We start from the raw sequence: 20,427 nt of genomic DNA on the forward strand, positions 1-20,427 counted from the left end.
TTTTAATTAATGATCTCCAGCTCTTTTGTGTGTCAGCCTGAGATTCTAACACAAAGACATTTGGACTGTTGAAGTGACCCAAAATAAGTCTGTGTGAGCTGCTGATTAAAACACTCAGTCTCAGAAACTCAGAAACCACAATGTTATTTCTGTTAAACTGAAACAACTGCATGATGTGAGAGCGCTGCTGCAGCCAGTAACACGTCTACAAATGTGTTAAGAGCATTTTCACACTTGGCCTGAACACTTGAGTCCACTCTCATGACTGCTTCTAGGCTTGTTTGGGGACGGGGCTCATAATCCCAGGTTTGCTTTCACACAGAGGAATTAATTCTGAGCCATGGATCACTTCTGCAATTCCATACGTCACTTATGCATATGCAACTTTGATGGAGGTTCATCCTTTTATTATTTTTTATTAGTTTCATTTGGTACCATCACTCAAGCAGCATGTCATCATGGAGGAATCCCTGCAAATGAGGAGCTGTTCTGGTGTAAGCAGATTTTAGCCACGGAGGCTGACATGAGACGTGTGTATTTTTTAATGTTCTCAGTACAAACACTCGCAGCACCAGAGTGAGCTCATTACAGTGAACTTGCTCCAGTCCTAGCAAAGTGTGGTTTTATTTATCAATAAGGCGTTCTGTCTCCTCCACTGACAATAACAACCCTTTCCCCAACATCACCAAACTTGAAACTGGAAGTGTACTGGCCTCACTGGCTACCTCACTCAGCTATCCAGTAAGTTCCACTCCTCCACACAGTGACCCCCGGACCACGACGTGATGTCGAGGTGTTTAATTTGCATGAAAAGAAGTGAAAGTGAAACATACATACAAAGGCATCAGTAAGTAATTGGAGTTACACAAGCATAAATCACACACTACATTCATTTATTATGCTAGAAATGCAGGGACTTAGCTAGAAATGCTAAGTACTTAACTACTGTGACTAATTTACATGTCAAATGCTGCTAATGTCATTAAGGAACACTGCACATGAAACTTAAAAGGGTAAGTGCATTGCTGTTAGAAAGTTGATTAACACGTGTGGCTTTGATCGATGGTAAGAATGGGTCGTTATACATATAATTTAACAATAAACTATAAAGTTATATGCATACGTTTTTATTTACTGCTGTATTCAACATCTTTTTAAAAAGAAATAAAGAACAAAAGTAACCTTTTCTGCTGTAAACCTTTCTAGTGTCTACATCTTAAATAATACAGATGAGCTTTTTTCCCTCAAGTGTCTGATGTTTACTGTAAAACCCTGTATAAATGCTCACTCCTGTTTCTATCTCAGACAAATGATTTGTGAAAAGACCATACTGAAACTGTTCTGCGTCCCACTCCCCCACAGCGGGATTACACATTAGTCCTCTTTGGGATTGTTAGATCTGCTGACCTAAAAGCACTTCATTAAACTTCTTCTATCAGAGAGGTTCCAGCACACAGGACTGATAGAGCTCCAGTAGATCATATCTGTAAAGTCATGTGACTCATCACAGCATCAGAATAGACAAGAATTCACTGTGAGCTTCACATCTCCTTACAGCTAATAGACCAATCAAATCAGTCCACAGCTTCAAAATATCCAATCAGGCGTGAGTCTGGACCTGGTTTTCTACTGAACACACAAGTTCATTACCTCACTATCACTTTGTCTAAACAGGAACGATGATCACACTCTTTGTCGCTCTTTACTCTCTGCTTTGTCTCTGCACAGCTGGTGAGTAACATTTTGAAAACTTTCATTTAAAATAGTAATATTACATATTTAACTAATTTACTGACATCATTAAACATTAAATATTAAACACTTTTTTACAGCAAAATCTTCTGACATCAAGGAGCTTGACGTGAAAACAGTAAAGCGTGGGGAAAATGTAACTATGGAGTGTGACATCAGCAGGGTCAAAGACAAAGATAATTTAGTTTGGTACAGACAGAGTTTTGGAAAAGTACCGCAGTTTTTAGCAAGACATTACGGTCAAAATAATTACACATTTGATGAGGGATTTAAAGATAGCTGCTTCAGTATTACTGTAAATGACCATAAGTTTGATCTCAACATTATCAAAATGGTAGAAGATGATGAAGGAGAATATTTCTGTGTAGAACTGGATGGAAGTGCACTAAAGTTCACATCTGGAACACGTCTTCAATTTGAAGGTAAACAGTTTTACTCTGATAACCTGCTAATTCCAGATCAACACTTTAACCAGAATTATGTGTACATATGCATTAAATGTTGAATATTTCACATTATTCATATTTAGTATCATTTCTGTCTATTTGCTGCTTTTCCATTTTATTTGTAAAGGTAAAGAGATGAAACCCTGTCCTACACCTGGAACGGTTAACAAGAACACAGATTCTGGTACACTCCATGGTTCGAACAGCAGCAATGGAGGTAAGAATTTTGATCAAATAAGCTTCCTTTCACTTTCTATAACAGAATTTTCTCTAGTTAAAACCTTTTCCTGTAAAAAAAAAAACATACAATATTCATACAAGTTGTCCATTTTTTTTTATCATTTCAGGATATGTGTATTGGATTATTGCCTTAACAACCTCCATAATAATATCTCTTATTCTAATTGCGGTTCTGATTGGAGTTTTATTTAAAAATCAAAGAAAAGGTTTGTTTATTTTTATTAGTATTATTTATAGAGTTACTGTATAAAGTTGTCACCAAAATGTGAATCCTTTCTACATTTAAACTTTACATATGTGTATTATTGTTCAGGTGCTTCATCAAGAAACCATCAAATTCCCACCAATCAGGTAATCCAGTCTTCTATTAACTGTGTTTCTGTTAAATAAATCCACATCCGACCTACAATTTTAGCAGACAACTATTTACAAAATATCAATGTAATAATTATTTGTAGTCTTTCAATCTGCTCTGGTTTATAAACGGCTCTTGTTGTTCATCAGGCTGATTATGAAGATGCCTTGAACTATGCAGCTGTGAGTTTTGCTAAGAAACCTTCATCCTCCAGAACCTCCAGAGACAAGAGCCATGAAGACGTTTATGCACAAGTTAAAATAAAATAGATAAAAAAGAGAAATTACTTCACACTTGAAATACAATATAAATGCAATTATTCACCCAGTTTGTAGACAGATGTGTCTTATTTTAATGAGACAAAAACATTTTTATTGCTGTAAGTTTTATCACCATTTCCAAACCTTTGTAATGTACTAATTTGCCTTATGGATGTATTTGTTTTTTTAATTTATTTAATGATTTTTATCACTTTTATTTTAATTTTACTTTCATTATCTGCTGGGTTTTTTTTTCTGAAAGCCTAACATTTGGAATGTTTTCTCAGCATTTTCTCTTAAAGTTTCTAGTTTGCTAGAATGTAAAAAAAAAATTTATTTTTTTATTTTGAAGGTGATCAAGAAATGGCTCATGGTAAACAATTTGCTTAAACTTTTATTTTGTAATTTATTTTGCTTGGGAGCTTTATGAAGATGCTAAATCTTCTGAATATTGTAATTACTTTAGATTAGCTAAAACTTTTTTGTAGCCAGTACATCTGTAAACGTAATACATTTTCCACTTTTCCAGAAATACTGAGGACATTTATGTGCAACAGGGCTGAATATAAAGACGAGTGGTTACTGCATTACTGATGAGATTTGACTGCTTAACCTGAAACTAAATTCCAGATAGAAATTTACGTGAATGATGTCAATGACCATAATTAATCCAATTTCATTTAATTTTGTTTAAATCAATTTTCAACATTTATTAAAAATTTTGTTTAGTTCATAATTAATAGACAAATCTTCCAGATCAACATGTTTATTGACTCCAGTCCTTCACTTGAAGCTCATGTCGCTAATATTACTAGGATAGCCTTCTTTCATCACAGAAATATTGCTAAGATAAGAAATATAATGTCATTATACGATGCAGAAAAACAGTTCATGCTTTTTTTAATTCTAGGTTGGATTATTGTAATGCCTTACTGTCTGGACATTCTACTGGTGCATAAACAAGCTCCACTTCGTCCAGAATGCAGCAGCCAGAGTTCTTACTAGAACCAGACGACATGACCACATCACCTCTATCTTATCCACACTGCATTGGCTCCCAATCAAATTTCGCATTGATTATAAAATACTACTGCTGACCTATAAAGCACTGAATGGTCTTGTGCCGCAGTACCTGAGTGAACTTCTGGTGTTTTATGATCCACCACACCTACTTCGATCAAAAGGCTCTTTGTTGGTGCCTCGAATAGTGATTGCTACAGCAGAGGGCAGAGCTTTCTCTTACAAAGCCCCACAGTTATGGAACAGCATTGCAACTAGTGTTGGCTGTATACTGGAATAGTTTTGAGTTTTGGTCTAACAATGTGTTAGATCTAACTAGAGCTAATGGCTTATATTGGCTGTATACTGGAATGATTTTGGTCTAACTGTAATGTGGAGGTATTTACCAGCTGTACTTACAGCTGCATTTAAGGGCTAGTGATTGGTGCAGTACAAAATCGTTCACCCTATCGTCTCGAGATCTAATCCCGAAGATGCCACAACCATCTGTGGCCTGGAATCCAAGAAAGCAAAATTGGCCTTGCTCTCGGGGAGGGAGGGACATACTCTCTCTCCCCTGTCAATCACATCATCACTATCCAATCATGGGCATCTGTGAGTGTGTTATTCCGCACCCTGATGTTGCATGAGCAGTAGTTCGAAAAGGTGCAGCTGGCTGGCTTCACATGTCTCGGAGATAGCACGTGATAGCCTTCACCCTGCCTGGTTGGTAGCTGTTGTGTGATAGGGGAGACCTAACTGGGAGGGAGGGAATTGGGCATGTATAAATTAGAGAGAAAGTCATGAAAAAATAAAAAAAATGCATTTAATAAAATAAAATCTAAAGTGAATATACAATGCAGTAGTCCTCTTTATTTCTAAGATTTTTTTATAACTTCAAAGATAACATCATATTTTCCACTTCACAGCATGCACATGTTTGTGAGTCCAGGGAGGCGTGTTAGACATATCACAACAAATTAACAAAATTATGTCCCTCAATGTGTAATAAAATGAGTTACACTGTAAATAATGTAAAATAAAAAATGAAATGAAAATAATAACTTGCCACTTCATCTGCCATTAATATACTTTTTTTTAATCCCATTTTAATATTTAGTATCTGGAATTTAATTTCAGGTTAAGCAGTCGAAACTCATCAGTAACGTAATAATAATAATAAATAATAATGAAAAAGGCAAATGGATGAACATAAAGTGATGTATGTAAAGGAATTCTTCCATGTGAAGGCAAACCTCCAGTTATAAATCCACCCTAAATGAGCCCAGAATCAGTCCTGAGTGCAGACTTAATTATTTGGACCAAGTGTCAAAGCACTCTTGAAGCATTTGAAGAAGTGTTACTGGCTGCAGCAGCGCTTTCTCGCAACACACAATGCTTTCACTTTAACAGAAATAACACTCTGTTTTCATGACTCAGACTTAAGCATTTTAGCCAGCAGCTCACTCTGACTTATTTTGCGTCACTTCACCAATTGAAATGTCTTTATGTTAGAAGTAAACACTACAGCACGGGTCAGGAAGCTATCAAAGTCAAGCGAAAGAAACAATCATTAACAATCTAACATTCCCCTTCAGGAACTCGAGCTGCGTCAAAACGCTATGGGAACGCCTTCAGCGTGACCGCGCTCTGAATAACGTGTAATCAGTCCAATGGATGGGCGAGACGTCACGGGCGGGGTGACGTAGCGACCCGGAAGCATAAAAGCCCGAGCGGTAAACGCCGCGCTAGCTTTCTGTTATTCAGCAAGCGCTCTGTGTGATATTGTCTGTCTATTGCTTGTCTTTCTGTGTTGTCTGCGGTGTACCTAAGGCCAAGGACAAAACGAAACTGAAAGAAGCGGACAGCGTTTTAGGCTGTGTGTTCACAGTCTTTGCGTTGTCTGCTTGGGAGCGGAGCACGCAGAGTCGGCTCTTGAGGGAGCCGGCTGCTCGCATTGCGAGTGTTTGCCGGGGAAAAAAAAAGGCTGTGCGCGCTTCGCTCCCGAAAGGCTCTCTTTGAGGAGGGAGCCTTCACTCGCGTGCCTCGCGGTGCTGGCCCCGCTTCTGCCGAGGCAGAGCGGCGGTTGCGCTCGTGGGGCTCGCAGATGGATCTGGCGGAGGGAATGGAGACGAACGAGTCCCTTTCTCCCTCCTCACCCTCCAGATCCACTGTCCGCTCTCTGGGTTCGGAAACCCGCTCTGTGGTTTGTCCCCCCGGGGAGCAGCGCTCTGCCTGTCTTCCTCCGAGGAGGTTGACGTGGAGGGCGCCGACTCTGATTTGCCGCAGTCTCCTCGATATGAGGAGCTGCTGGAGGTGGTTTCGTGGGCCGTTGCTAAACTTAGCATTGACTGGCCCGCTGAAACGCGGGTTGAACCGCAGGGGTCTAAGCTAGATGAGCGCTTCCTGGTCAGTAAACCGCCACCTCCACGCCAGAGCCTGCCTTTTTTCCCCGATCTCCACACTGAGGTGTCGAGGTCATGGAGGAGGCCTTTTTCGGCCCGTTTATTCAGTCCCGCCTCCTCTTACTTTGCTAAAGTGGCAGGGCTGGACCATACTGGCTACAGGGCGATGCCCAGGGTTGAACAGACGCTAGCTAGCTATCTGTCCCCTGGTGCGGCTTCGTCCCTGAAGGCTCTGTGGACCACCTCAGCGCTGGTGGGCAAGACGTACATGGCAGTGGGTCAGGCTGGTGCGTGTCTGCACACCAGGGCGGTGTTACAGGCGTACCAGGCTGACCTGCTCAAGGAGCTGGATGAGCACGAGGAGATGCCATCTGAGCTCGTGACAGAGCTCAGGCAGGCCGTGGATGCCCCGCTGGCGCCCTCTGGTCTGTTCGGCGGGGCTGTTAGCTCCGTCGTCGACAGGTACCAGCAGGCTCGTACGCAGGCGGGGGCGTTCCAGCGGTTTCTCCCTCACTGCTCTCTGGCTCGTGGGGCTGCTGGGCGGGGGCAGCCCCCTCCGTGTACTGCCTCCTCTCACAGGGAGGCACAGAAACGGAGTCTCGGCGGCGCTCTGGGCCCGGTCCCTCTGACACGAAGACGGATCTGAGGACCGTTCTTTTGGCGAGGACTCCGGGGCATCCGCATACTGAATTATATCGACGACTGGTTGATATTAGCTCGATCGAAGCAGATGGCGGTTCGGCATCGAGATGTCGTTCTCGCCCATATGAAGGAACTGGGGTTAAGACTGAACGCCGAGAAAAGTGTGCTTTCTCCAGTACAGAGAATCACTTATCTGGGCGCGGTGCAGGCACGCCTGTCTCCTGCTCGGATCGAGTCGGTCCTCACAGCAGTCGCGAGAGTGAGAGAAGGCCGGTCACTCACTGTGAAGCAGTTTCAGAGACTGCTGGGTCTGATGGCAGCTGCGTCCAATGTAGTACCTTTTGGTCTGCTGTACATGAGACCCCTACAGTGGTGGTTCAAGACCAGGGGGTTCTCCCTGAGGGGAAACTTGCTCCGCATGATCAAGGTCACGCGGCCTTAGACATGTGGAGGGAACCTGGGTTCTTGTCTCAGGGCCCGGTGCTGGGAGCTCCTTGTCGCCACGTAACGCTAGCGACGGATGCATCTCTCGCCGGATGAGGAGCGGTCATGAGTGGCCGCTCTGCCCGTGGTCTGTGGAGCGGCCGCCATCTCACTTGGCACATCAACTGCCTGGAGATGCTGGCTGTGTTTCTAGCACTGAAACACTTTCTCCCGGATCTGAGAGGTCGCCACATGTTGGTGCGCACCGACAACCCGGCAGTGGTCTCTTATATCAACCACCAGGGAGGTCTGTGCTCACGCCCCTTTTGCAGGCTGGCGCTCCAGATCCTTGTGTGGTCCCAGAGGAAACTCCTCTCGCTCAGAGCAGTTTATATCCCTGGCCGTCTCAATATGGGAGTAGACGCCCTGTCGAGGCAGGGGCCGATGCCCGGGGAATGGAGGCTCCACCCCGAGGTGGTGGAGCAGATATGGCGTATGTTCGGCCGAGCTCAGGTGGATCTGTTTGCGACTCAGGAGACACTGCACTGTCCCCTCTGGTTCTCTCTGACTCATCCAGCTCTCCTAGGACTGGATGCTATGGTACAGACGTGGCTGAGGCCGCGTCTGTACGCCTTTCCCCTGGTCGCTCTGCTCCCGGGAGTTCTGGAGAGAGTGCGCCGGGACGGGGTCCGCTTGCTGCTAGTAGCCCCGTTCTGGCCGGGCCGAGTATGGTTCTCGGGCCTGATTTCCCTTCTTGACGGCTCTCCATGGGAGATTCCCGTCAGGAGGGACCTCCTCTCACAGGCGGGGGGCGACATCCTTCACCCCCGCCCGGAGTTGTGGAAGCTGTGGGTGTGGCCTCTGAGAGGGCACAACTCAGAGCTTCCGGTCTCTCAGCCGAGGTTGTGGAGACCATCCTCCAGTCCAGAGCTCCCTCAACGAGGAAACTGTACTCCCTGAAGTGGAAGTTTTCACTTCCTGGTGCGGAGACCGCCGGCTCGACCCTGTTCACTGCCCAGTTGGTACAGTGCTGGAGTTCCTGCAGGCCCATCTCTCTGCAGGGCTGACCCACTCCACCCTGAAGGTCTACGTGGCGGCTATTGCAGCCTGCCACGCCCCCCTCAGTGGTCAGTCAGTGGGCAGGCACACCCTGGTTACACGTTTCCTCCGCGGTGCGCTGAGGATCAGACCTCCAGTGCGATCTCGGGTCCCTCCTTGGGACCTGGCCGTGGTTTTAGGGGCTCTCTGTAAACCCCCCTTCGAGCCCATAGAGGAGATTTCGGACCGTCTTTTGACGTTAAAAAATGCCTTTCTCTTGGCGATTTCCTCTCTTAGGAGAGTGGGGGATCTTCAGGCCCTCTCTGTGGCCCCTTCTTACTTAGACTTTGCGCCCGGTCTGGCCAAAGCGTTCTTGTACCCCCGAGCCGGGTACGTACCGAAAATTCCCTGCTCAGCACCACGGCCGGTCGTGCTGCAGGCCTTCTGTCCTCCTCCCTTTCGGGAGCCCGACCATCGGAAGCTTAACTGTACGTGTCCAGTGTGAGCACTGGATGCGTACGTCCACAGAGCTGCCCTGTGGAGGAGGGCAGACCAATTGCTTGTATGCTTTGGTCCCCCGAAGAGGGGTCTTCCTGCTACCAAGCGGACCCTCAGCCGGTGGATTGTGGAGGCCATTTCCCTGGCTTATGAGTCCTCTGGTCTCCCCTCAACCTTGGGGGTCAAGGCTCACTCTACCCGAGGTGTGGCGGCCTCGAAGGCCTTTCTCGCAGGTGTGTCCATAAAGGACATCTGCAACGCGGCGGGTTGGTCCACGACCCTGGCGTTTGCCAGGTTCTACGGCCTGGGTATGCGAGCCACTCCTGGCTCTTCTGTCCTTTTGCCTTGAGCTGTGCCCTTTCCACACTAGGCAGTGATTTGTAAGTCTGGTGGCGTGGGCATACTCGTTCCCATGGCGTTTCGACGCAGCTCGAGTTCCTGAAGGGGAACGTCTCCAGGTTACGCATGTAACCATGGTTCCCCGAGGGAACGAGACGCTGCATCTCAGTGCCACACTTCCGGCATCCCTGCCGCGCTTGCCTCATTTCTCAGAAGCTAGCGCGGCGTTTGCCACTCGGGCTTTTATGCTTCCGGGTCGCTACGTCACCCCGCCCGTGACGTCTCGCTCATCCATTGGACTGATTACACATGTTATTCAGAGCACGGTCACGCTGAAGGCTTTCCCATAGCGTTTCGACACAGCGTCTCGTTCCCTCGGGGAACCATGGTTACATGTGTAACCTGGAGACGTTTTCAGTTCTTAAAACATTCCTTGTAAGTAAATATGTTGAGCTGACAAGTTTCAATATTCAGTGTATTTTTAATGGTAAACATTAAAAGGAAATTATATATTTAACAACCCATTCTTATCATCTATCAAAGCCACACATTTCATGTGTTAATTAACTTTCTAATGACCAATGCACAATTGCCCATTTAAGGTTCATATTCCGTGTTATTTCATAACATTAACACAGTATTTGATTTTTTTTTTTGTAATCTTACATTTTTATTTTACATTTTATTTGAACATAAACATTATAATATATGCATACAATATCATTACATCAGGTGGTGGAATCAGTTGCAGGTAAAGTTTCTTTATTTTTGCAACGACAAACAAATCCAAAATGAGAAGCAGGGTCAAAGTCAACAAACAGGCAGACGTCAGGAAATGTGCAAACAGAGTTACTTGGGCAAGAGACAAAGATATAAATCAGAATCCAGAAATGTAGCCATAACCATAAACACTAGAGCACAGAGATAGAAGGCTTGGTATAGACAGGTATGTGACACTGATCATATACTTCATATTGAGCTGTTGAAGTGAGAGTCTTTGAGTAGTGTGACTGTGTTTGAGTCCAGCTCTGTGCAATCAGAATGATGGTGAACATGGATGTGAGAAATACATGAAGGTTGGGTGGTGTTGTCCTCAGTGGCCATGTTTGTAGGCTGCACTCTGTTACATCACCTGGTGAGTAGCACCGCTTCTGCCGTTGCCGTGACACCACATCATATTAGAGGGTCAAGAACATCCCAGGCCATGATCCAGCACCTTTCCTCCAGTCCATAGCCCTCCTACTCAGTGAGGTAGTTTAGCTTGCCCTCTCTTCAGTGAGAGTCGATGACGGTGTAGGCCAGTTGTCTTTCCATGCCTACCTGAGCTGGAGGGTGTCAGAGGGAGGGATGTTTACAGCTAGGGGACCTTGGGTGACTGGTTTGAGTTTGGAGACAAGAATTGAAGGGGCACAGCAGCAGCGGCATGGAAGGTCAAGCTTTGGGAAGTGGTACCCAAATGTCTGTCTGTAAATTCTTTGTTCAATTATACAGTTTGTTCCAAGTGTTGGTGTGCAACCTCCCACACATGTTCTCTCTGCTTGAACCATTCGTCAACTGCAGGGGAATCAGTGGGGGTGGTATTCCACAGGAACATTATTCCAAAGCATTAGAGGAGTGTGGCAATGGAACTGAATCCCTGGATGAACCTTTACTAGAAATTGGTGAATCCCAGGATCCTCTGTAGCTCCTTCACAGTGGTGGGGATAGGCCAGATTGTTATGGCAGTGACCTTGTCTTTGTCCATGAGAACTCCTTCCTGGTTGATAACATAGAGAAATGAGATAGCAGATTTCTCCCCCTTGACAAAGAGATGGCTCTCTAGGAGCCATGATAGAACCTTTCTGATGTGGAACAATGCTGGAGCACAAAAAAGCCCATATGCTAAAGGCCATTTTCCTGCCATTGCCCTCACGGATATGAATGATATTGTAGGCACTGCGCAGGTCAAGCTTGGTGAAGACTGTTGCCTCTCTCAGTTGTTCCAGTGTGACAGACACCAGAGACAAAGAGTAATGGTATTTGACAGTGGATTAATTTAATTTACAATAGTCAATGCATGGTCTGAAACCTCCTCCTTTTTTCCACAAAGAAGAATTCAGCCAAGGTGGATGAGTGGAGGGATGAATGTACCCCTCTTTCAAGGCTTCTGTGATGTATTTACCCATGGCTTGAGTTTCTTTAGCTGAGAGGGTATAGATTCAGTTATGAAGAGGCTTGGTGCTGGCCATGAGCTCAATAGCACAGTCATAGGGCCAGTAAGGATGGAGGCTGCTTGCCTTGGTTTTGCTGAAAACTTCCTTGAGGTCCTGATACTCTGGGGTTATTTCCATATTAGAGCTGGCTTCAGGACTCTCAGATGAGTTGACACTGCAAGGAAGGTAGGGGCTTGTAGACAGTGGTTATGACAATGCGTTGACCAGTTGCTGATTTCTCTACTGGACGAGGAAATCTGTAGATCATGAGTGTGCATCCAGAGAAATCCCAGAACAATGGAAAATTTCTTAGTGATGGGGACTAATAGGGAGATTTGCTCTTGATGAAGAGCACCGACTTCAAGAATGATGGGTATATTTTTTGTGAATCCATTTATTTCTGTAAAGCTGCTTTGTGACAATGTCCATTGTTAAAAGCTCTATACAAATAAAGCTGAATTAAACTGAATTAATTTAATTGAATTCTGTAGTATCTTTACAAAAAACATATAAAATCACTCACATGCTTAAAGCAGCATTAACAGGGTAAAAGCTATGCAGTATTATAAAAAGTACATCTCTTCTTTTGTTACTGAGGGAATATTTATAGGGGAGAGGCCCTACTGAACACCAGTTCTGTCTTTGTTTATTTTACCATTGAAAATTTCAACCAGAAATAGGGTATCAGGATGGATCAGCAGGCCCAGAGAGCTGAAGGAGTCAGGATCACTGGTATCTCAGGAGTAGTATGTGTAACTCGAGAGAAAGAGAGACAGAGAGAGAGAGAGAGAGAGAGATTATTAGATTTGCTCACTGTCACATAATGGTTAAAGAAATTGTACATTGTGTGTAGAGTGAAAGCAGGGACTCCAGCAAGACAAGGTATGACAACATAACTAAAAAGGAGATCCAGAAGGTAACACAGACATGAGGGTGATCTGGAACATAAAGTGACCAGCCACTCCACCGTCAACAAACCTGAGTGAACATATGAGAGTGGGGGAAAAACAGCATCCAAACATCCCAGTTCCCCTAAACACTCAATGCCCATGAGCTCTCCAGATCTGCTCCTTTACGTAAGGAAACAACTATTCAAGTCAAGTCAAGTGTCAAGTGGAGTTTATTGTCATTTCAGCCATATACAAGTACATAGTGAAACGAAACAATGTTTCTCCAGGACCAAGGTGCTACATAAGACAACACAGAACCACACAAAACTACGGGGACTACATAAATTAAACATAAAGTGCACAAGTGCAAACGTGCGGACGCACAAGACAGAACAAGACAGTACAATAACTACAACGCCAACCAGTACGCAGTTCTGTTTGAAAGTGACCAAGTGACAATAGTGCAAATATTGACAAAGGGCTTGACTAAAGAAGCATGTTTTCAGCCTCGACTTAAACACTGAGACTGTATCTGAGTCCTGAACACTAACTGCAATTGTAACCCTCTCTAAGGGTAAATACACACTAAGTTTGAATACTCGTATCCAAGTCAGTTGGATTCTAATGTGGTGAATGGTACGATTGGAAGTCATTGACAACACACAGATTGGTTACCCTTTCACATGAACTGCATTGAAATGTGTACAAAATATAACTCAACTGTTGTACCAAGAACATCAATAAAGTGTGGTGCGCAATCAGTGTATGTGTTCAGTTTTTTTCAAGTTCCACAGTCCAGTCTTGAAGATAATGGAGAAATGTTCGCTTATTGTAGAAATAAGCTCTGTCTTTTTTTGTTTTTAATGATGAAGGAAAAAACAACCAAAAATAAGGTGAGGCCAAAAAATGTTCTATTGATTCAAATCTGGAACTTAGGAGTTGATAGGGGAAAAAGATATATATCCAAAAGGGGTGCAATCAAGGCCCACTGAGATCCTACTGCACAGTGGTATCATCTGGAACATCCTTCAGAAAGCAGTGACTCCATGGATCCAACGATCAAGGGTGGGTGGCTCGCCATCTTCCTTCCAGAAGAATTCAATAGCATACAAAAAAAAACCTGGCCTGCAATGTAACAGGCACATCCATATTATTATCCATATATCCAGTTACTCATTAATCAGCTGATAGTCAATTAATACGGACCTTAATGTACAATAAACTCTGTTTAAACACAATAAATGAATTCAAATCATGAACTCGACTTCTTAAACATTCACAATCATGTGCTCAATTCACTCAATATACCTACTTCAGATACAGAAAGCCCACTCAGTTAATCATGTTGTCAACAACGTGACTTTCATATTGTAAATAATTAACAATAATCAACATTCACTTTTGTCTATGCATAGAACTTTTACATCAAGTCGATCACATTCACGTTTCTTACCATGAATCACATTATGCGTTCTCAACAACGTATTAAAAAGGCTGCTGAGCACTACAGCATTTACATCACACATCAATGATAAAACTCAGGGAAGATCAACTCAAAGAAATTATTTGATCATAATATGAAGAAACATTGAAACAAGTATGACAATAAAAATATCATTTAACTATTAAAGAGTTAATATCAGATCGTTTAAGCTTGTTAAGCTCGTTAACACTCACTGACAGCTTAGCAGAAGACTCAAATTCACAGAAGACAGGATACAACTTCAAAATCCAAACGCTCAAATGCTTATGATAACTTTGTCATCTTGTAGAATGAATATCAGCTCGCAATCTCTCTAAAATTATGCATTTTAGAGTAATCAAATCAACTTCTCTGCATCTGCACAACCGGAATCTCACTCACGCCGATATTCACTCAAGATCAGAGCTTCGTGATTTTCCACCAATAGCAAATTTTCATCAGCTATTAGACTCTAGTTGCCAGGCAGATTTCCTCATATCAGGTATTACAGACTAAGGTGATTGGAAGACCCAATTAAGGATAATGAATTTAAACAAAATCTACCACAGACATTATTTGCTTTTACCCAGGAGTTCCACATAGGGGTTACACAATGCTGTTCCATAACTGTGGATCTTTGTAAGAGAAAGCTTTACCCTCTGCTGTAGTCGTCACTATTCCAGGCACCAACAAAGAGCTTTTTGATCGAAGTAGGCGTAGCAGATCATAAAACACCTGATGTTCACTTAGGTACTGCAGCACAAGACCATTCAGTGCTTTATAGGTCAGCAGTAGTATTTTATAATCAATGCAAAATTTGATTGGGAGCCAATGCAGAGTGGATAAGATAGAGGTGATGTGGTCATAACGTCTGGTTCTAGTAAGAACTCAGGCTGCTGCATTCTGGACGAAGTGGAGCTTGTTTATGCACCAGTAGAATGTCCAGACAGTAAGGCATTACAATAATCCAACCTAGAGGTAATAAAAGCAGGAATTGTTTTTCTGCATTGTGTACTGACGTTATATTTCTTATCTTAGCAATATTTCTGAGATGAAAGAAGGCTATCCTAGTAATATTAGCTACATCAGCATCAAGTGAAGGAGTGGAGTCAATAAACATGTTGATCTGGAAGAATTGTCTATTAATTATGAACTAAACAAAATTTTTAATAAATGTTGAAAATTGATTTAAACAAAATTAAATGAAATTGGATTAATTATGGTCATTGACATCATTCACGTAAATGTCTATCTGGAATTTAGTTTCAGGTTAAGTAGTCAAATCTCATCAGTAATGCAGTAACCACTCGTCTTTATATTCAGCCCTGTTGCACATAAATGTCGTTAGTATTTCTGGAAAAGTGGAAAATGTATTACATTTACAGAAGTACTGGCTACAAAAATGTTTTAGCTAATCTAAAGTAATTACAATATTCAAAAGATTTAGCATCTTTATAAAGCTCCCAAGCAAAATAAATTACAAAATAAAAGTTTAAGCAAATTGTTTACCATGAGCCATTTCTTGATCACCTTCAAAATAAAAAAAAAAAAAAAATTTTTTTTTACATTCTAGAAAACTAGAAACTTTAAGAGAAAATACTGAGAAAACATTCCAAATGTAAGGCTTTCAGAAAAAAAACAGCAGATAATGAAAATAAAATTAAAATAAAAGGGATAAAAATCAATCAATAAATTAAAAAACAAATACATCCATCAAGTAAGGCAAATTAGTACATTACAAAGGTTTGGAAATGGTGATAAAACTTACAGCAATAAAAATGTTTTTGTCTCATTAAAATATGACACATCTGTCTACAAACTGGGTGAATAATTGCATTTATATTGTATTTCAAGTGTGAAGTTATTTCTCTATATCTATTTTATTTTAACTTGTGCATAAACGTCTTCATGGCTCTTGTCTCTGGAGGTTCTGGAGGATGAAGGTTTCTTAGCAAAACTCACAGCTGCATAGTTCAAGACATCTTCATCATCAGCCTGATAAAGAACAAGAGCCGTTTATAAACCAGAGCGAATTAAAAGACTACAAATAATTATTACATTGATATTTTGTAAATAGTTGTCTGTTAAAATTCTCTGTGTATTGTGGATTGTAGATCAGATGTGGATTTATTTAACAGAATCACAGTTAATAGAAGACTGGATTACCTGATTGGTGGGAATTTGATGGTTTCTTGATGAAACACCTGAACAATAATACACATAAGTAAAGTTTAAATGTAGAAAGGATCCACATTTTGGTGACAACTTTATACAGTGACTCTATAAATAATGATAATAAAAGTAAACAAACCTTTTCTTTGATTTTTAAATAAAACTCCAATCAGAACCACGATTAGAATAAGAGATATTATTATGGAGGCTGCTAAGGCAATAATCCAATATTCATTTCCTGAAATGATGAAAATGCACAACTTGTATAAATATTGAATGAATCATTAACAGGAAAAGGTTTTAACTAGAGAAAATTCTGTTATAGAAAGTGAAAGGAAGCTTATTTGATTAAAACTCTTACCTTTTCCATCGCTGCTGTCTGAACCCTGGAGTGTACCAGAATCTATGCTCTTGTTAACCGTTCCAGGTGTAGGACAGGGTTTCATCTCTTCACCTTTACAAATAAAATGGAAAAGCAGCAAATAAACAGAAATGATACTAAATATGAATAATGTGAAATATTCAACATTTAATGCATATGTACACATAATTCTGGTTAAAGTGTTGATCTGGAATTAGCAGGTGTTTGATGTGGAAAATACGATGTTATCTTTGAAGTTATAAAAAAAAATTTTAGAAATAAAGAGGACTACTGCATTGCATATTCACTTCAGATTTTACTTTTATTAAATGCATTTTTTGTATTGTTCCATCACTTTCTCTCTAATTTATTTAAGTGCAATTCCCTCCCTCCAGTTAGGTCTCCCCTAGCACACAACAGCTACCAACCAGGCAGGGTGAAGGCTATCACGTGCTATCTCTGAGACATGTGAAACCAGCCAGCTGCATCTTTTCGAACTGCTGCTCATGCAACATCAGGATGCGGAATAACACACTCTCAGATGCCCATGATTGGATATTGTTGCTGTGATTGACAGGGGAGAGAGTGTATGTGCCTCCCTCCCCGAGAGCACAGCCAATTTTGCTCTCTCGGACTCCTGGCCACAGATGGTTGTGGTATCGTTTGGATTAGAGCTCGAGACGATAGGGAGAACGATTTTCTATAGCGCCACTCAGGAGCCCTTAAATGCAGCTGTAAGTACAGCTGGTAAATACCTCCACATTACAGTTAGACCAAAATCATACCAGTATACAGCCAATATTAGCAATTAGCTCTAGTTAAATCTAACACATTATTTTCTTAAATCAGTATTTCTTCCATTTGTATTTGAATTTCTAATTTGATCTTAATTTGAAAACAAGGAGGATTATTGGAAAGACAATAATCATGAAGGCAAGAACTCCAACTCTAACAATGGAGAGCCAGAACAGCACATGCATCTGATCAGTACAACTGTAACCTGTATGGAAAAAATGAAATTGTTTTAAAAAAACATCTGAAGCTAAAGTGCATAATGGAGTACACTGAAAAAATACGTTACAATATTGGACGATTTATTAACAGGAAAAAGTTTTAACTAGAAAAGATTCTGTTATAGAAAGTGAAAGGAAGCTTATTTGGTCAAAACTCTTACCTTTTCCATCGCTGCTGTCTGAACCCTGGAGTGTAACAGAATCTGTGTTCTTGTTAACCGTTCCAGGTGTAGGACAGAGTTTCATCTTTTTACCTTTACAAATAAAATGGAAAAGCAGCAAATGAACAGAAATGATACTAAATATGAATAAAGTGAAATATTCAACATTTAATGCATATGTACACATAATTCTGGTTAAAGTGTTGATCTGGAATTAGCAGGTTATCAGAGTAAAACTGTTTACCTTCAAATTGCAGACGTGTTCCAGATGTGAACTTTAGTAAACTTCCATCAACTTCTATACAGAAATAATCTCCTCCATCATCTTCTCTTATTTCTTTAATTTTGAGATCAAACTTATGGGCATTTACAGTAATACTGAAGCGGCTATCATTAAATCCCTCATCAAATGTGTAGCCCAAAGTGCCTCTGTATGGTTTTGCAAAAAACTTAGGCAATTTTCCAAAACTCTGTCTGTACCAAAATAAATTATCTTTGTTTTTGATGTTAAAGTTACACCCCATAGTTACATTTTCTCCAGGCTTTACTGTTTTCACGTCAAGCTCCTTGATATCAGAAGTTTTTGCTGTAAAAAAGTGGTTAATGTTCAATGTTTAATGATGTCAGTAAATTAGTTAAATATGCAATATTTCTATTTTAAATGAAAGTTTTAAAAATGTTACTCACCAGCTGTGCAGAGACAAAGCAGAGAGTAAAGAGCGACAAAGAGTGTGATCATCGTTCCTGTTTAGACAAAGTGATAGTGAGGTAATGAACTTGTGTGTTCAGGAGAAAACCAGGTCCAGACTGACGCCTGATTGGATGTTTTGAAGCTGTGGACTGATTTGATTGGTCCATTAGCTGTAATGAGATGTGAAGCTGACAGTGAATTCTTGTCTGTTCTGATGCTGTGATGAGTCACATGACTTTACAGATATGATCTACTGGAGCTCTATCAGTCCTGTGTGCTGGAACCTCTCTGATAGAAGAAGTTTAATGAAGTGCTTTTAGGTCAGCAGATCTAACAACCCCAAAGAGGAATAATGTGTAATCCCGCTGTGGGGGAGCGGGACGCAGTACAGTTTCAGTATGGTCCTTTCACAAATCATTTGTCTAAGGTAGAAACTGGAGTGAGCGTTTATACAGGGTTTTACAGTAAACATCAGACACTTGAGGGAAAAAAACTCATCTGTATTATTTAAGATGTAGACACTAGAAAGGTTTACAGTAGAAAAGGTTACTTTTATTCTTTATTTCTTTTTAAAAAGATGTTGCATACAGCAGTTAATGAGAAAGTGTGCATATAAATTTATAGTTTTAACGTTTAATTATAAAAGGACGAGTGACAGCTTTTTTCCTCGATGTGCTCTGTGGTTACTGTAAAACCCTGCAAATACACACACTAGAGTTTCTACACAATGGGCTTTACCATCGAACATTAAATTATATATTTAATGACATGTTCTTACCATCTATCAAATCCACGTTTCATTTGTTAATTAACTTTCTAACCACATCAATGCACTTACCCTTTTAAGTTTCATGTTCAGTGTTACTTCATGACATTAACAGCATTTGACATGTAAATTAGTCACAGTAGTTAAGTACTTAGCATTTCTAGCTAAGTCCCAGCATTTCTAACATAATAAATGAATGTAGTGTGTGATTTCTGCTTGTGTAACTCCAATTACTAACTGATGCCTTTGTATGTATGTTTCAGTTTCACTCCTTTCAGGAAACTTAAACACCTCAACCTCACATCGTGGTCCGGGGGTCACTGTGTGGAGGAGTGGAACTTACTGGATAGCTGAGTGAGGTAGCCAGTGAGGCCAGTACACTTCCAGTTTCAAGTTTGGTGATGTTGGGGAAAGGGTTGTTATTGTCAGTGGAGAAGACAGAACACCTTACTGATAAATAAAACCACACTTTGCTAGGACTGGAGCAACTTTCTGTAAGGAGCTCACCCTTGTGCTGCGAGTGTGAACATTAAAAAATACACACGTCTCATGTCGGCCTCCGTGGCTAAAATCTTCTTACACCAGAACAGCTCCTCATTTGCAGGGATTCCTCCATGATGACATGCTGCTTGAGTGATTGTACCAAATGAAACTAATAAAAAACAATAAAAGGATGAACCTCCAGCAAAGTTGCATATGCATAAGTGACGTATGGAATTGCAGAAGTGATCCATGGCTCAGAGTTAATTCCTCTGTGTGAAAGCAAACCTGGGATTATGAGCCCCGCCCCCAAACGAGCCTAGAAGCAGTCATGAGAGTGGACTCAAGTGTAGAGGCCAAGTGTGAAAATGCTCTTAACACATTTGTAGAAGTGTTACTGGCTGCAGCAGCTCTCTCACATCATGCAGTTGTTTCAGTTTAACAGAAATAACATTGTGGTTTCAGAGTTTCTGAGACCGAGTGTTTTAATCAGCAGCTCACACTGACTTATTTTGGGTCACTTCATCAGTCCAAATGTCTTTATGATAGAATCTCAGGCTGACACACAAAAGAGCTGGAGTTCATTAATAAAAATGTCTCTAAAAATATCATGTAGAATGTTGAAGGCAATATTTATTCAAACTGTGCTAGAGACTATGCTTTATAAAACAGGACTGTGCTAGCATGTCTCTGCCACATTTACCCATAATCCTCCCCTCTGTATCACAACACAAAGACACAAATATGTCTTAATACAGAAGTTTAAACCAGGCTTTACTGTGTGTGTGTTTAATTGTGAACACTTGAGGGGTGGGCCACTACATCTTTGAAGAGCCAAGTAC

The 20,427-nt window shown here is 41.4% G+C and overlaps 2 protein-coding genes across 2 annotated transcripts; one reads left to right on the forward strand and one right to left on the reverse strand.

The window, feature by feature from the left end:
• Positions 1-1,679: 1,679 nt before the first annotated feature.
• LOC128321626 (uncharacterized) lies at positions 1,680-3,168 on the forward strand. The gene is made up of 5 exons (XM_053241933.1): positions 1,680-1,731; positions 1,833-2,174; positions 2,326-2,415; positions 2,752-2,789; positions 2,943-3,168. The coding sequence occupies exons 1-5, from the start codon at positions 1,680-1,682 to the stop codon at positions 3,060-3,062; spliced, it is 642 nt and encodes a 213-aa protein (XP_053097908.1). The 3' UTR covers positions 3,063-3,168.
• A 12,422-nt stretch (positions 3,169-15,590) lies between these two features.
• LOC113524722 (uncharacterized) lies at positions 15,591-18,387 on the reverse strand. The gene is made up of 5 exons (XM_053241932.1): positions 18,336-18,387; positions 17,893-18,234; positions 17,649-17,741; positions 16,108-16,145; positions 15,591-15,936 (listed from the first exon to the last, which is right to left on the reverse strand). Exons 1-5 carry the CDS (start codon positions 18,385-18,387, stop codon positions 15,817-15,819), a joined length of 645 nt encoding a protein of 214 aa, XP_053097907.1. The 3' UTR covers positions 15,591-15,816.
• Between the last annotated feature and the right edge of the window lie 2,040 nt (positions 18,388-20,427).

This window comes from Pangasianodon hypophthalmus, chromosome 19 (assembly GCF_027358585.1).
Source record: "Pangasianodon hypophthalmus isolate fPanHyp1 chromosome 19, fPanHyp1.pri, whole genome shotgun sequence".
Taxonomy (NCBI): Eukaryota; Metazoa; Chordata; class Actinopteri; order Siluriformes; family Pangasiidae; genus Pangasianodon; species Pangasianodon hypophthalmus.

Excerpts from the sequence above, each read along its gene's own strand:
- LOC128321626 (XM_053241933.1), top strand. The coding sequence starts at position 1,680 with ATGATCACACTCTTTGTCGCTCTTTACTCTCTGCTTTGTCTCTGCACA. Across the intron at positions 1,732-1,832 it reads GCTTTGTCTCTGCACAGCTG|CAAAATCTTCTGACATCAAG; the intron begins GTGAGTAACATT and ends ACTTTTTTACAG. Across the intron at positions 2,175-2,325 it reads AACACGTCTTCAATTTGAAG|GTAAAGAGATGAAACCCTGT; the intron begins GTAAACAGTTTT and ends TTATTTGTAAAG.
- LOC113524722 (XM_053241932.1), bottom strand. The coding sequence starts at position 18,387 with ATGATCACACTCTTTGTCGCTCTTTACTCTCTGCTTTGTCTCTGCACA. Across the intron at positions 17,742-17,892 it reads AACACGTCTGCAATTTGAAG|GTAAAAAGATGAAACTCTGT; the intron begins GTAAACAGTTTT and ends TTATTTGTAAAG. Across the intron at positions 15,937-16,107 it reads ATCAAATTCCCACCAATCAG|GCTGATGATGAAGATGTCTT; the intron begins GTAATCCAGTCT and ends GTTCTTTATCAG.